Below are 13126 nucleotides of genomic sequence, written 5' to 3' on the forward strand. Positions count from 1 at the left end.
CCATGCTTCTTTTTAAAATGTAAGACAGGGTAGGAGAGGAACTGCAATAAATTGAACCTTTAAGCTCTGAGATGTTAAGAGAAAAACAAAGTCCCTGTTCAAACCTTAAGTGAAGATGATCATCAAATGAAGGATCTGGGAACCAGGAATGCCCTTCACAAGGGGCTGCTGTCCCGTGCCTCTTCTAATCTGCCCACTGCAATTCTATGCTCATCTTAACTTTCATAGAACTGTTTTTTTTTTTAAATGCATATATATTTTTTTTCAGTTGTAGATTGACACAATACCTTTATTTTATTTATTAATTTGGAACTGTTTTTTATTCCATTTGTTTTCCAGATAAACCTAACACTATGAAATCAAAATATGAAACTTCTTTGGTGGGCTCACGTCCAACTGCAGAACTTTCATTGGCATTCCAACATTCTTATTCTAACGTAAGCGACTCCTACTGAATTTTGAACCTAGTTTCTAAGTTAGATTACAATTCTTTCATGTGGAATACCCATGCTGGAATGTCTTATTTGTGTCATCTGTCTTGTTACCTATAAAACTGAGGTGTGAAACTCAGTTGCAGGCTGAACAAACTTTTACAACCCTGGGTTCTCTTTCTTAAAATACAGTTGGCAACTCTATGATCAAGAAAACATAATATACATGTGGAAACCATTAAGTTACATTGAATCTGATTTAAAGTTGTGTCCAAAGCAAGTATGAAATAAATCAGAACAATTGTAGCTCGTCAGCGACATGTGCTGGCCTTCATCACTTGTAGAAAATATGGTAGGGGTGTCCTGAGAGACAATGAGAATTCCACAGAGCTCAGGCTTCAAATCCCTCCCAGGCAACATACCATGCTCCCCTTTGCTACACAGTGATCACCAAATAAGCTTGAAGAAGGTGGACTCAAAATTCAAGCCTCAAACTGCTGACCTCGATTCCAGTTGCATTATAGGTAACAATCAAAACAATTTCCAAGTTTTCCAGTTATCATTTGACAGTGAGAAGAGTTTAACTCTTCAGCAACTAATCTTTCAACTCCCTGGAATTTCTCTGGTAGAACTTTGCTGGGTCCACATAAGAAATTCAGTTTACTTCAATTTGAATATCCACAAAGAATATCTTATGTATGAGGCACTCAATATCTGCAGTAGATCAGAAAACGATGTGCCTTAATACTTTAAAAATTTCAAAAGCTTCGTGGTTCACATGAATTATAACGACATTAATAGTCCTAAACAAAAATTGATGAAATAAAATCTAGATCATCCAGAAAAAGGAGACTATTTATACAACAGATTAATGAAGATTATTAAAAAATCAACATGTATGTAGAAAGAGACTTGGTTTAAAAGGATATATGTGGAAGCTGGGCGCAGTGGCACACGCCTGTAATCCCAGCACCTGGGGGACTGAGGCAGGAGGATCACAAGTTCAAAGCCAGCCTCAGCAAAAGCAAGGTGCTAAGCAACTCAGTGAGACCCTGTCTCTAAATAAAATACAAAATAGGGCTGGGGGTATGACTTAGTGGCCAACTGCCCCGAAGTTCAATCCCTGGTACCCCCCCAAAATAAAAGTTTATATGAGGGAAGCTGGGGGACTTAGCGGACAATTAGACCACTATTCAGTACTGTGATCTGCCTGCCAAAGAAAGATGTAAGAGCCTCCAATATCCCCCAAGGACCCCCCACATTGCTCCAGGGGAAACCTCAGGTATCTTCTGGTGACAGGCCAGAATTCAGATCTCTAGCTAGTGTTATTTAGGTCTGGGGTATTGACAGCTCTCTGGAAGGGATTCAGACATCTGACAGGGTAATCAGATGAATGATATTCAAAGTCAATTCTAATACTAAAATCTCCACAATGATTCTTGAAATTATTTTCAAGACACAAGAATAAAAAAGATAACTTACAGCAGAATGGCCATTTTAAGGAACAACTGGGGACTGAAACATAGCACATTATATTCCATGCATGTCTGATTATGTAAAAATGAATCCCAGTATTATATGTAACAATAATGCACTAATAAAAACATTAAAAATAGAAAAAAAATTTTGGAGAACTGGGCTGGGGATGTGGTGCAGTGGTAAAGTGCTTGCCTAGCATGTATCAGGCCCTGAGTTCCATCCCTTACACTGCCAAAAAAAGAAAATTTTGGAGAACTGCTTCTGGCAATCTGGACTTTAAAGAAACTCTTTAATTTTCCTTCGTATCTATTTTGTTGAAAACAACATTTATAGTTTTCTCCAGGATTTAGATCTTGAAATAGTATCCCAAGGAAACATTTTGAACTCCTCCCACATCATCACCTAAAATCAGACAGATCAGATACAGTATTGTGGGGAACACAGCACTCCTGTGGTTGGGTAAGTAGGATGGGTGGAGTGAATTCAGGCTTCATAAGCCTGTGGATGTTATTTTGTCACAGGAACCTGCAATATTTACTCTTCAGTGAGTCATGTGTTTACCCTTAAGGAAATTCTCTTGTTTATAGGCACACTTTGAAAAGAAAATCCCGGATTTTCCCATTATAGTCCACACCCACCTCATTCTACCCACCTGTGCATTTTGCTTTGAAAAAGCAATGTAACAGAATACCCTTTTTATCCTTTTGAGATTCACACAAAAGATGCTTAAGAAATCAGGGAATGATTTGCTTCTGGGTAGGACACCAGGATGGCTAGGTGGAAAGAGTCAAACTTTCCCACTTCTGTCCTTCACTCCTGTAACTCAGGCTCCTTTGAGGACAAAGGGTTATTTGTCCTTCAGGGAACTCAGTCTAGCAAAAGCTCTGACAGAAAACTTCAGCAACAAACCAGTTACAATAGGTCCAAAGAAGTTGCCATTATATAATAAAAATAATAAAGACACTACCTACCAATTCACCTACAGTATGCACACCGTCTTCAGTCTCTTAAAATGCATCTTGTTCTTGTATCTCCCAAAAGTGGATGCGAGATCACTCTTTCAATAAGTTCACCATACTAGTTAGTAAGAACATGTGCTAAGCAAAGGGAGTGACTTTCTATTAGCAATTACTTTTGTCATTTGCTGCTCAATTGCAAGTACACCAATTACTCAAAGTGATTGGGAGATGGAAGTAAAAACAGTTAACTGATTAAGATAAATTTGCCAGGCACGGTGGCACATGCCTATAATCCCAGCAGCTTAGGTGGCTGAGGCAGGAGGATTGTGCGTTCAAATCCAGACTCAACAAAAGTGAGGCTCCTAAGCAACTCATTGGGACTCTGACTCTAAATAAAATACAAAATAGGGCTGGTGATGTGGCTCAGGAGTGAGTGTCCCTCGGTTCAATCCCCAGTAGCACCCCCCCCCCAAAAAAAAAGAAACAAATTCATTGTATTGAGGATAAATCCAGCCCTAGAACCACATCTGTCTTTAATTATTTACTTTTCTGCTTTGAAGTAAAATACAAAGAGAAATCATAAAAATAAATAATCTTAATTTGATTAGATTAATAAGGTTACATAAAATAATATTTAGAAGGAATGTAGAAGAGCAATAAAGACAGTGGCTTTGGCAGTAAATGCCCCAAGGTGGTTGTGTGTGTGTGTGTGTGTGTGTGTGTGTGTGTGTGAGAGAGAGAGAGAGAGAGAGAGAGAGAGAGAGAGAGAGAGAGAGAGAGAGAGAGAGAATCTGTTTTGCCATTTGACAATTTTATGACCCAAGTAAGATATGTTATCTAACACCTTAGCACTTGAGTTTCCTCATTTGTAGAAAGGAAGAGTCCTGCATGTGTGTGAACTGAAAGAAATACTTTCAAATATTTGCAAAACCTTTCACAAAGCACTTGCCCATAACTATTGCTCATTTATGGCATAAATACTTGGAGATTACTTCTCTTGAAATATCTTTATAATACTAGAGTTAGTAGTAGTAGTAGTAGTAAAGTGCATTTATGAAGCCCACACTTAGGACCAGACACCCTTCTATTATTCTTAAAGTTCTTACATGTATTATTAGTAAGACTCCTTATCATACTTCCTGCCCTAAATTAAATAAATACAGACCATTTCTCTTTACAGTATAAACATGCTGAGATATAAAATATGCATGTTTATAGACATAACATATTTATATGTACTTCAAAATATAAATTTATGTCAAATGCACATTCTAAAAACTTAAATGTAACAAAAATTGTTTTTTAAAGTTGAATCATGTTCACCAAACAGTACAAACAGCTATACTGTATATTTACATCTATGCTGACATAGATGCCTACTTTTTTTTTATTCTTTTTTTCTTCTTTTCTTTCTTTATTTGGTAACTTTTTTCCAATGATTAAAAAAAAAAAGCATACTTTTACATAGAAGCATAATTTAGAATACTAGAGGGCTGGGGATGCAGCTTAGAGGTAGACCACATGCCTAGCATGCATGAGGCCCTGGGGTCAAGCCTTAGAACAGTAAAGAAAAAAAAAAAATCAGGGGCTTGGACTGCAGCTAAGTGATAGGGTGCTTGCCCGGCACTCGCGAGGCACTGGGTTCGATCCTCAGCACCACATGGAAAGAAATCAAATAAAGGTATTGTGTTCATCTACAACTAAAAAAACAAAAATAATTTTTTTTTAAAAAAATCAGTCTTAGAATACTAGAAATTACGTAAAGTGTATCCAAATTGGCATAGTAAGTTATTCTTCTAAAATCAGCATTATCTTGTTCTCATCTTGCTAACCGTCTTCACCTATCCAGCCATCATATTTATTTATTTATTAATTCATTCATTCTAATCAGTTATATGTGACGGCAGAATGCTCTTCAATTCTTGGTATACAAACGGAACGCAATTTTCTACTTCTTGGTTGTACACAAAGTAGAGTCACACCATTCATGCAATCATACATGTACCTAGGGTAATGATGTCTGTCGATTTCCATCATCTTTCCTATCCCCATACACTCCATGGTCTGTACCCAAAGAACTTAAAAACAGCATACCACAGGGACACTGCCACATCAACATTTATAGCAGCACAATTCACAATAGCCAAACTGTGGAACCAACCTAGATGCCCTTCAATAGATGAATGGATTTTAAAAAATGGTATATATACAGCCATCACATTTCATATTCTCCTTGCACAGTGAATTCTAGTATAAGCTGCTCTCCCACAGAGAAACCCACCTCCCCAACCTAAGTTGGCTGCCCATAAGCCTGTTTATTATTTTCTGTTAAGCAACAACTGGACCCCATCCTTACCTTCTTGACTCTTCTTGTTATATGGCTGTTCCACATACATTTAGTCTTATTCCTGGTCTTTTTTTTTTTTTTTAAGTCTATTTCATTAGAATCTTTTTATGAAAGAATTAAATTGTGTGTAAACATTTTCAGTTTGGGGGAATCAACCATCTGTATAAAAGTTATCACCGTAATCACATTATTGTAGAAAAATCCTGGGTTTTATTATTGATTTGCTTATTTACTCATTTTCCCTTTTCAAGTGTTTGACTAATGTGCTTTTTTGTTCTTTAGAACATCTGGATAAAATGCTTGAAGGCTTATCAGTGCCAATACCATTTTCTGAAAATCAACAAGCATTATAGTTTCTTGTGAAGAATGTGACCAAGGCGAGACTTCACACTACATGTTTATGAGCATACTAATTCCCAAAGCTCTGTGTGATCTGAACACCATTTGTTGTCATTTGTCTTTCATTCTTGTCCCCAGAGAGAAAGTTCATTTGCTTTTCAAGTTACTTCTCTGTATTCCAGATGAAAGCCGATGAAGGAAAATGAAGTCAATGTAATACAATTAATGATTTAAGTATAGTGGTTTTTGCTAAATTTTTTTTGAAAGTTTTTAATTATGTTTTTTTCAATTCCTTATCTCTGTAAGCAAAAAATAGCTGAGCCCCTTGTAATGTTAATAGTCAAGTGTTTCATTTATATCAAGCCAAGTTCACTTTTTTTTCAAAGCTAGTGTAAGTGAGTGTTTTAAAATGTTTTTTAAATCAAATTCATTTCAATGGCATAACAACCCTTGCTGCTCTTAATATCAGCGACTTTGAGAGTGTTACTAAAAATGGTGGAAGGGAAACTGAGGAAGGGTCAGAAATTACACACACAACAAAACATTAAAATTTTATGAAATGTGTAAAGTTTAGTTTTTGATATTGATTTATAAAACTTAATTGCTTTTCAAGTTACTTCTCTGTATTCTCTAATAATAAAATATTATCTCAAAAGCAAGCAATGAAAAAATCAGTACACTAGGTTATTGTAGCTTACAGGTTTTTTATAGCTGACTCTTTAAATTTTTATTTGTTCTTTTTAGTTATACATGACAGTAGAATGTATTTTGACATATACATACATGGAGCATAACTTTCCATTCTTGTGGTTGTACACGGTGTGGAATTACACTGATCATGTATTCATATATGAACATGGGAAAGTTATGCCTGATTCATCCTACTGTCTTTCCCTTTCCCATCCCCTCTTCCTTTCCCCTATTTCCCCCTGTCCAATCCAGTGAACCTCCACTCCCCACCATCACCAACCATTGTGAGCCAGCATCCACATATCAGAGAAGTTTTTTTTTGATTAGCTTATTTCACTTAGCATGATAATCTCCAGTTCTATCCATTCACTGCTAAATCCCATAATTTCTTCTCTAAGGCTAAGTAATATTCCATCGAGTATATGTACCACATTTTCTTTACCCATTCATCTGTTGAAGGGCACTTAGGTTGGTTCCAAAGCTTAGCTATTGTGAATTGAACCGCTATAAACGCTGATGTGTCCACGTCACTATAGTATTCTGATTTGAAGTCCTTTGGGTATAAGTCAAGGAGTGAGATAACTGGATCAAATGGTGGTTCCATTCCAAGTTTTCTAAGGAATCTCCATACTGCTTTTCAGAATAGTTGCACCAATTTGCAGTCCCCCCAGCAATGTATGAGTGTACCTTTTCCCCCACTTCTTCGCCAGCATTTATTGTTACTTGTATTATCTGATTCTTTCTTAATGAATTTTTGTCACTGATTTTTAAAAAGAATAACTTACTAGAAATTTTGAAAGTAAAAACACGTCTATGGTAGCCCCAAATGCCAATAATAGGGCCCAATATTGAATGAAGAGGAAAAGCAAATATTTGATTTATTGTCCATATTGTTGTTCTAATTAAGCTTCCTCTTCAATCTCATGAAGAGGAGGAGGAGGAGAAGGAGGGGGAAGAAGGGAAAAGAAGGGGAGGGAGGAGGAATAAGGGGAAAGAGGAGGAGAAAAAAGAAGAGGAAGAGGATGGAGAAGGAGAAAGCAAAGGAAACCAAACTCATTAGGCCCAGCTAATACAGAGGAAACTGGGAGATATGGGCACAAGCTTTCATCCCAGGGGAGAAGAAAGAAAAATTATGGTTTTGAACAGAGATGAAATTGCACAGCCCTCTAGACTGGCTGTATCAGATTCAATCCCAGAGGTGTTGGGAGAACTCCGAGAAGGGAGTCCATGGTGAGTCAGGAATCGGGGTCCTTCTCCCTGGGACAAACAGAGCACTGCAAATCCTGCAGCAGAAGACAGGAAATCGGGGAGTGCCAGTGCCGGGTCTCACTGGGAATGCAGGTATTTTCATTCTGGCCAGATTTTCAGGAATAGTCTCATAGAGGAGAAAAAAAATGAATGAATACAGTAAATCCCTCCCTGAGATTCTACCGACTAGAAATCTCCACTACTTGGCTCTTCTCAATCTCTATAAGGCAATGAAAACATTAGGTTTTTAAAGTAGAGTTGAACCACCAAGTCAAGTCTCAATTATATTTGACATAGCTTTGATGTTAAAGGGTACTTTTCAAAGAAGCGCCCTCAAATGGCATTTCTTTATTCAACAGTGGTTTAAAGTATACCGATTCATTCCCAGGTGGAGCAGAGACAAATGAGAGCTACAGAGCTCTTGCCACCGGGAACTCACAGCAGAATACAGGAACATAAACAGACACCTCGGAAAATGCAGTTTTGATTTCCATGATCCATGTACAAGATAAAAAATAAATACATAAAAAATCATAGAAATTTCTATTTTTTAAGAATCTGGATATGCAAAGTGGCAAGGAATTTGCTTTATGGAGGAAGAAAAAAGTGAATAACAAATGAGTGGCAAGATATTGACTGACAAGAGAATGACATGGCAGAAGAGAAAGGAAATGGAGCATTGATGGAGGAAACATTTTCTGAAGAAATTCAGGAAAAGAAAAAAGTCAAGGGTCATTGCATAAATCAACATACAGATTAACTGCAATTCAGTTCACGATATGATTTATAAATAGACACATGCACAAAACAGAGTCACCACTGAATACATACTGGGAATACCAAATTTGGGGTTTCACACTTCATTCCCCAACTAAGTTCCTACTGTGCACAGTTCCTCATCAAGTCATCCACCTCACAGTGAAACCAATCAAAGTTTTATACCTCCAACTCTGATATGAACTCTGTTAATTTGTACATTCTGGTATATTCACTCAATAATTTATCACAAAGTGAGTCCATTCTACTCATCAGGCACTTTATTTCAGGATTTAATGATGAGCTGGGTCAGACACAATCTTTCAATGTGAAACCCCAACTGCTCTTTGATAGAGGTAGTGAGATACAGCCAAGCCTGAAGGGTAAGGCAGGGTTCTCTGAGGAATGATATTCAAGACGAGATTATCAGTGTAAGATATTAAACTCAGTTAAGGGATCAAGGACAGGAACTTCCTATGTTAGTAGACAGCATGAGCCAAACTCTCAGGAAAAGACGGGTGGGGATGTAGACATAGGGAGATTCTACGCAAGTCCCTGGAGGAGGATTGCAGAGCCCAGTGGACAGAGTGGCGCTAGATGGGCTGAGAGGGAGGCATGTCTCAGGTCACTCAGAAACACGGGAAGAATTTGATGAGGTACAGGAAAGGGGACAAGTGGATGACAGTAGTAGACGAAATGATCAGAGATGCATATTGAGATCCTTTAGTTTACAGATTAGAGAAAGTTCTGGAAAACAAAAACAAGAGGAAATGCAAGAACATCACTTAGATGCTTTTCTCTGTTAGTTTAGACTAATTACATAGTTACTGGATTAGGATGGTGTCAACAGAAATGAAGAGAAGTCAATAGACTTAAGAAATTTGGAAAGGTAAAAAAAAAAAAAGACAATGATGATTTGGAGGGGAGAGGTAAGTGAGGGATATCTATATTCTGTTTTTAGAATAGTATTGGAACAAATGTTATTCTTATTCTCTAACAACTAAATTATATTCACAGCCAAAAATCTCAATGGTCAACTAACAGCATAGAATATCAAAATTTCCTTAGTTAAGCCATTCATATTTTGGGGGGCAGGATTATTAACTGTTCCTTATCTCATCTAGAGCAGAGGTCAACTAATATCTTCTATAAGGGGGCCAAACAGCTACTCAACTCTGTCTTAGATAATACATAAGTGAAGGTGATATTTTGACACCATTCTCTTTATTCCAAAATCTTATTGTTCAATTCATTCTGGACACTGGCAGAAAAATGAAGTGGTATTTCATCCCTTAAAAACCAACAATTTACTTCTTTCAGATTTAAAAGATATGGAAAGTCAGCCAAACATGCATGGTTTTCCATTCCCTCAAGAAGAAATTGAAGGCAAGCACTCACCTGAACATAGAGTTCTCTGAGCTCATATTGAAATTTCTTGGGATCTGTGGTAATTGTCACTGGGCCAATTTCTGTAAAAATAAAATGAAAGATCAATAAATATTAATTGACAGCATTAATTAAGACTTTACTGTGTTTGCCAATATCTTTTCACTGTGTACCACATATTACTGATTAACGGCACATAATTAGCAAAATATCAAAGACTCTTTCTCAATTTATACCTACCAAAGAATAACTTATCATTCACCCTGTGGTATGCATACCTAAAAGAGTGGACTTTTTAACCTGTGGAGTCAAAAATGTCATAGGGCAAAGAACCACAGGCTCCCAGTGGGGGTTCCTCCTTACTCTCCCCAGTCAGTCATTATTTACTGAGCACATACTTTGTCATTAGAATCTAAATGAAACACTTATTCACCCTCTAATTTAGTTTTCTCAACTATAAATTGTAGGTTTGTCTGCAGTTTTTTGTAAGTCTAAATTAGTTCATAAAAAACATTTTAATGCTACCCAAAGGAAAAAAGTGAACACTCACTGTCTATCCCATAGTGTTCTTAAAAATTTGAAGAGACATTAAATGTATGAGGACATTAAAAGTACGAGAGATAGTCCTATAACTCCTTTTCCAAATGCCAAGATGGCTGGGTGTCACTATCACCATTCTACACTGGTTTAGATAATGATTGCCTTTAAGGCTGGGCCACTTTCATGACCGTCCTGATATACTATATACACCACTGCTTCAGAGAACAGATCAGGCTTCAGCCTTCCTTGGAGAGTCAGGACTTAGATCATTAGTCAGTTCCAGAGAAAGAACTCAGATTCCATTTGGGTTAAGATAGAGATAGATATAGATAAATATACATATATTGATATACACATATTATTCATATTATTTGGGGGCTGAATACAGCATATCTGGAGTAAAAATTTTAATCCCCCAAACTTATTTTTTTATAAAAAAAAAAAAAGCTTTTAAAAACAGATAATCTGGAAGTGGACTTTTATGAGTATCAATTACTTTCCCCAGAAAGCATCCATATACTGAAGTGACGGTATTAAAATTAATCTGGGTATCATGTGTACCGACATGTTTAAATTCCCAGGATAGATGAGAAGTTTTCTATTTTATGTCAGGGAGATAGAGCTGGCATCCAAAATTATAATGTGCAACTACAACACCAACATACAAAAGATACTTCACATTTAATTTTTACAAACTCTTTCTAGCTTCAAAGACATACTGCTAGAAAAGGATTTTCTAACTTCAAAGAACAATAATTAATTAGCCAGGCCTTCTATAACATGCTACATATGGTACAAAAACAGACTGTAGGATTTTAAAAATAAATGAGGTAAACTGGAAAGAAGGCACAATTTGTCTGCCATTACTCATGTGATTTTTCTTAGAAATTACATGATAAAAATGCCTCAGTCCTTCACCAGAGATTAGACACCTTGCAGTTTGCAAAAAGAATGGAGAGGTGATTGGATAAACCATGTGCAAATGCAAACATCTGCATTCCATACCAAGCAGAACCGTCATTAGCCATGGCCTGAGTGTATGGAAAATGAGAGAAGCCTACTCCCTCAAGACTAAACAAAGGCATACTTTGCAAAGGAATGCGAAACAGTGATGAACACGCCAGACAGTTACACCCTGACATATAAGTTGTCAGCAGCACTGTCAAGCCAATCTTCTATGTTCCTCCATGGCTTAATACTGAAATAATCCTAGAATTTAAAACTCAAGAAGTAGGAAGGAATACAAAGAATGCCAGGAAACAAAAAACAATTGTATAAGAATAGAGTTTAGACATGCAACAATAATCCCTGTAATGATAAACAAAAGGGCTCTGGATACATACTTTTTCTTCAAGAGTGGGATCAAAGGATGCTAATAAGAGGACTGATTAGTCTTCATTTTACTCAACCAGAGACTCTCAACTGGACACTTCTTTTCAGCACAGATAGGAAATCTCTCTTAAAGCTCATTAACTTTTTTTTTGCAAACCACATGGAACAGCTGAGATACATCTTTTATCAGTTAAGAGAAATACTCAGGTGAGGTAACAGCTTGCCAAAGCTGCTAACACTCCAGTTGTAAGCATTCTTTCCACCTTTAAAAAAAAAAATGAATGATAGGACTATGGGGCAAAAATCAGTCACCCTCCTTATCAGGTCTTGCCTCCATTCCAGTCTTTCTCTTCATTCAACGAGCCCTGTACCAGTTATGTCATTAGCAATTTCCTCTTCCCTTCCTTTCTGCTCACGCTAGTTTCATCCATTGCCAAGCTTTTGATGACATTCAGCAGGTAAAACTTTGTCCTCACTTCTTGCCTGAACACAGGCCTCTACTGCTTGTAAAATTAAAAGAGAACTCTCAAAGGCAATCCAAAGTCTCTCTTCTCTTTATCCAAAATCCAAAATTGGTTAATACCCCTTACTATGAAGCTACTGCACCCCCTCACCATACCCATTGCTATCTCTATAGTATTTCATCTTCTCATGCACCGCTCAGTCTAAAAGAGGTAGGATTTAAATCGGGCTTTTTAGTGTCTTGTCTCTACCTCATTTTAATGTAAAATTGATAACAGTGCCCATAATAAAAGCATGGGAAGAATAAACATGCATGATAATAATGCTCTCTGCATTCATTATTCAGCATATTTTATACAGTGGTTTACTAAGAAAATCCACCCAACCAAAAATAAACAAAACAACCATCAATCTCCAAACAGAATCATAGAGCTAGAAGGGGCATTAAAAATCATTTGGTTTAATCCCCATATTCTACAGACAAGAACATCTGAGGTCCAGAGAAAATGAAATTGAAAAACTTTGGTGGTGAAGAAAGAGGTAAAGATAACTAACATTTTCTACACTGTGCAACCTAGGCATCTTACAAATATTCCCACTTTTCCAAGATCTCCATTCTATGAATGAATATATCACTAACTTTCACCTCCTTTCCTTTGGACCATATGTACGTTGGGCCATATGCAGAGTTCCCAATTTAAGGCAAACAATACTCATAGGTCACTATTATTGTAAACCTGGATATTTTCTTTAATAGACTAAAGAAAATTATCCCTCTTGCCTAGTGCTTACTATAATTAAACATGCAATGAAAACTTTTGGAAAATTCCTTCTCAAATGTATTCAGTCAACATACATGGAACACCTATTAGATGTGGTTGCCACCAGTACCTTAAAGATAACACAGACCCTGCCCTCAAAGTCTCCACAGTCTGAAGGAGAAAATAAAAATACAGATATGTAATGACACTACCACGTAATGAGGGCAGAAACAGCACGGAAAAGGTTGTATGGGACCACTAATGAATACTTTTCTTCTCCAGAAATAAAGGGATATTTCAAAAAAGAAGTGAAGTTCAGGGTTTCAAATTAGAGAACCAAATTCTTTATTCTGGCTACTTTCTTAAAAAAAAAAAAACACTATACTTCAACTAAGT

At 36.8% G+C, this 13126-nt stretch overlaps 1 protein-coding gene across 1 annotated transcript in view; it reads right to left on the reverse strand.

Annotated features, from left to right (window-relative positions):
- The window catches only part of Hmcn1 (hemicentin 1), a 385362-nt gene that overhangs the window by 279923 nt on the left and 92313 nt on the right, over positions 1–13126 (reverse strand). Inside the window, exon 2 of the mRNA XM_027934946.2 lies at positions 9648–9718. Coding sequence (XP_027790747.2) covers positions 9648–9718 — 71 coding nt within the window. The remainder of the gene's footprint in view (positions 1–9647; positions 9719–13126) is intronic.

The sequence above is a fragment of the Marmota flaviventris genome, chromosome 12 (assembly GCF_047511675.1).
Source record: "Marmota flaviventris isolate mMarFla1 chromosome 12, mMarFla1.hap1, whole genome shotgun sequence".
NCBI lineage: Eukaryota > Metazoa > Chordata > Mammalia > Rodentia > Sciuridae > Marmota > Marmota flaviventris.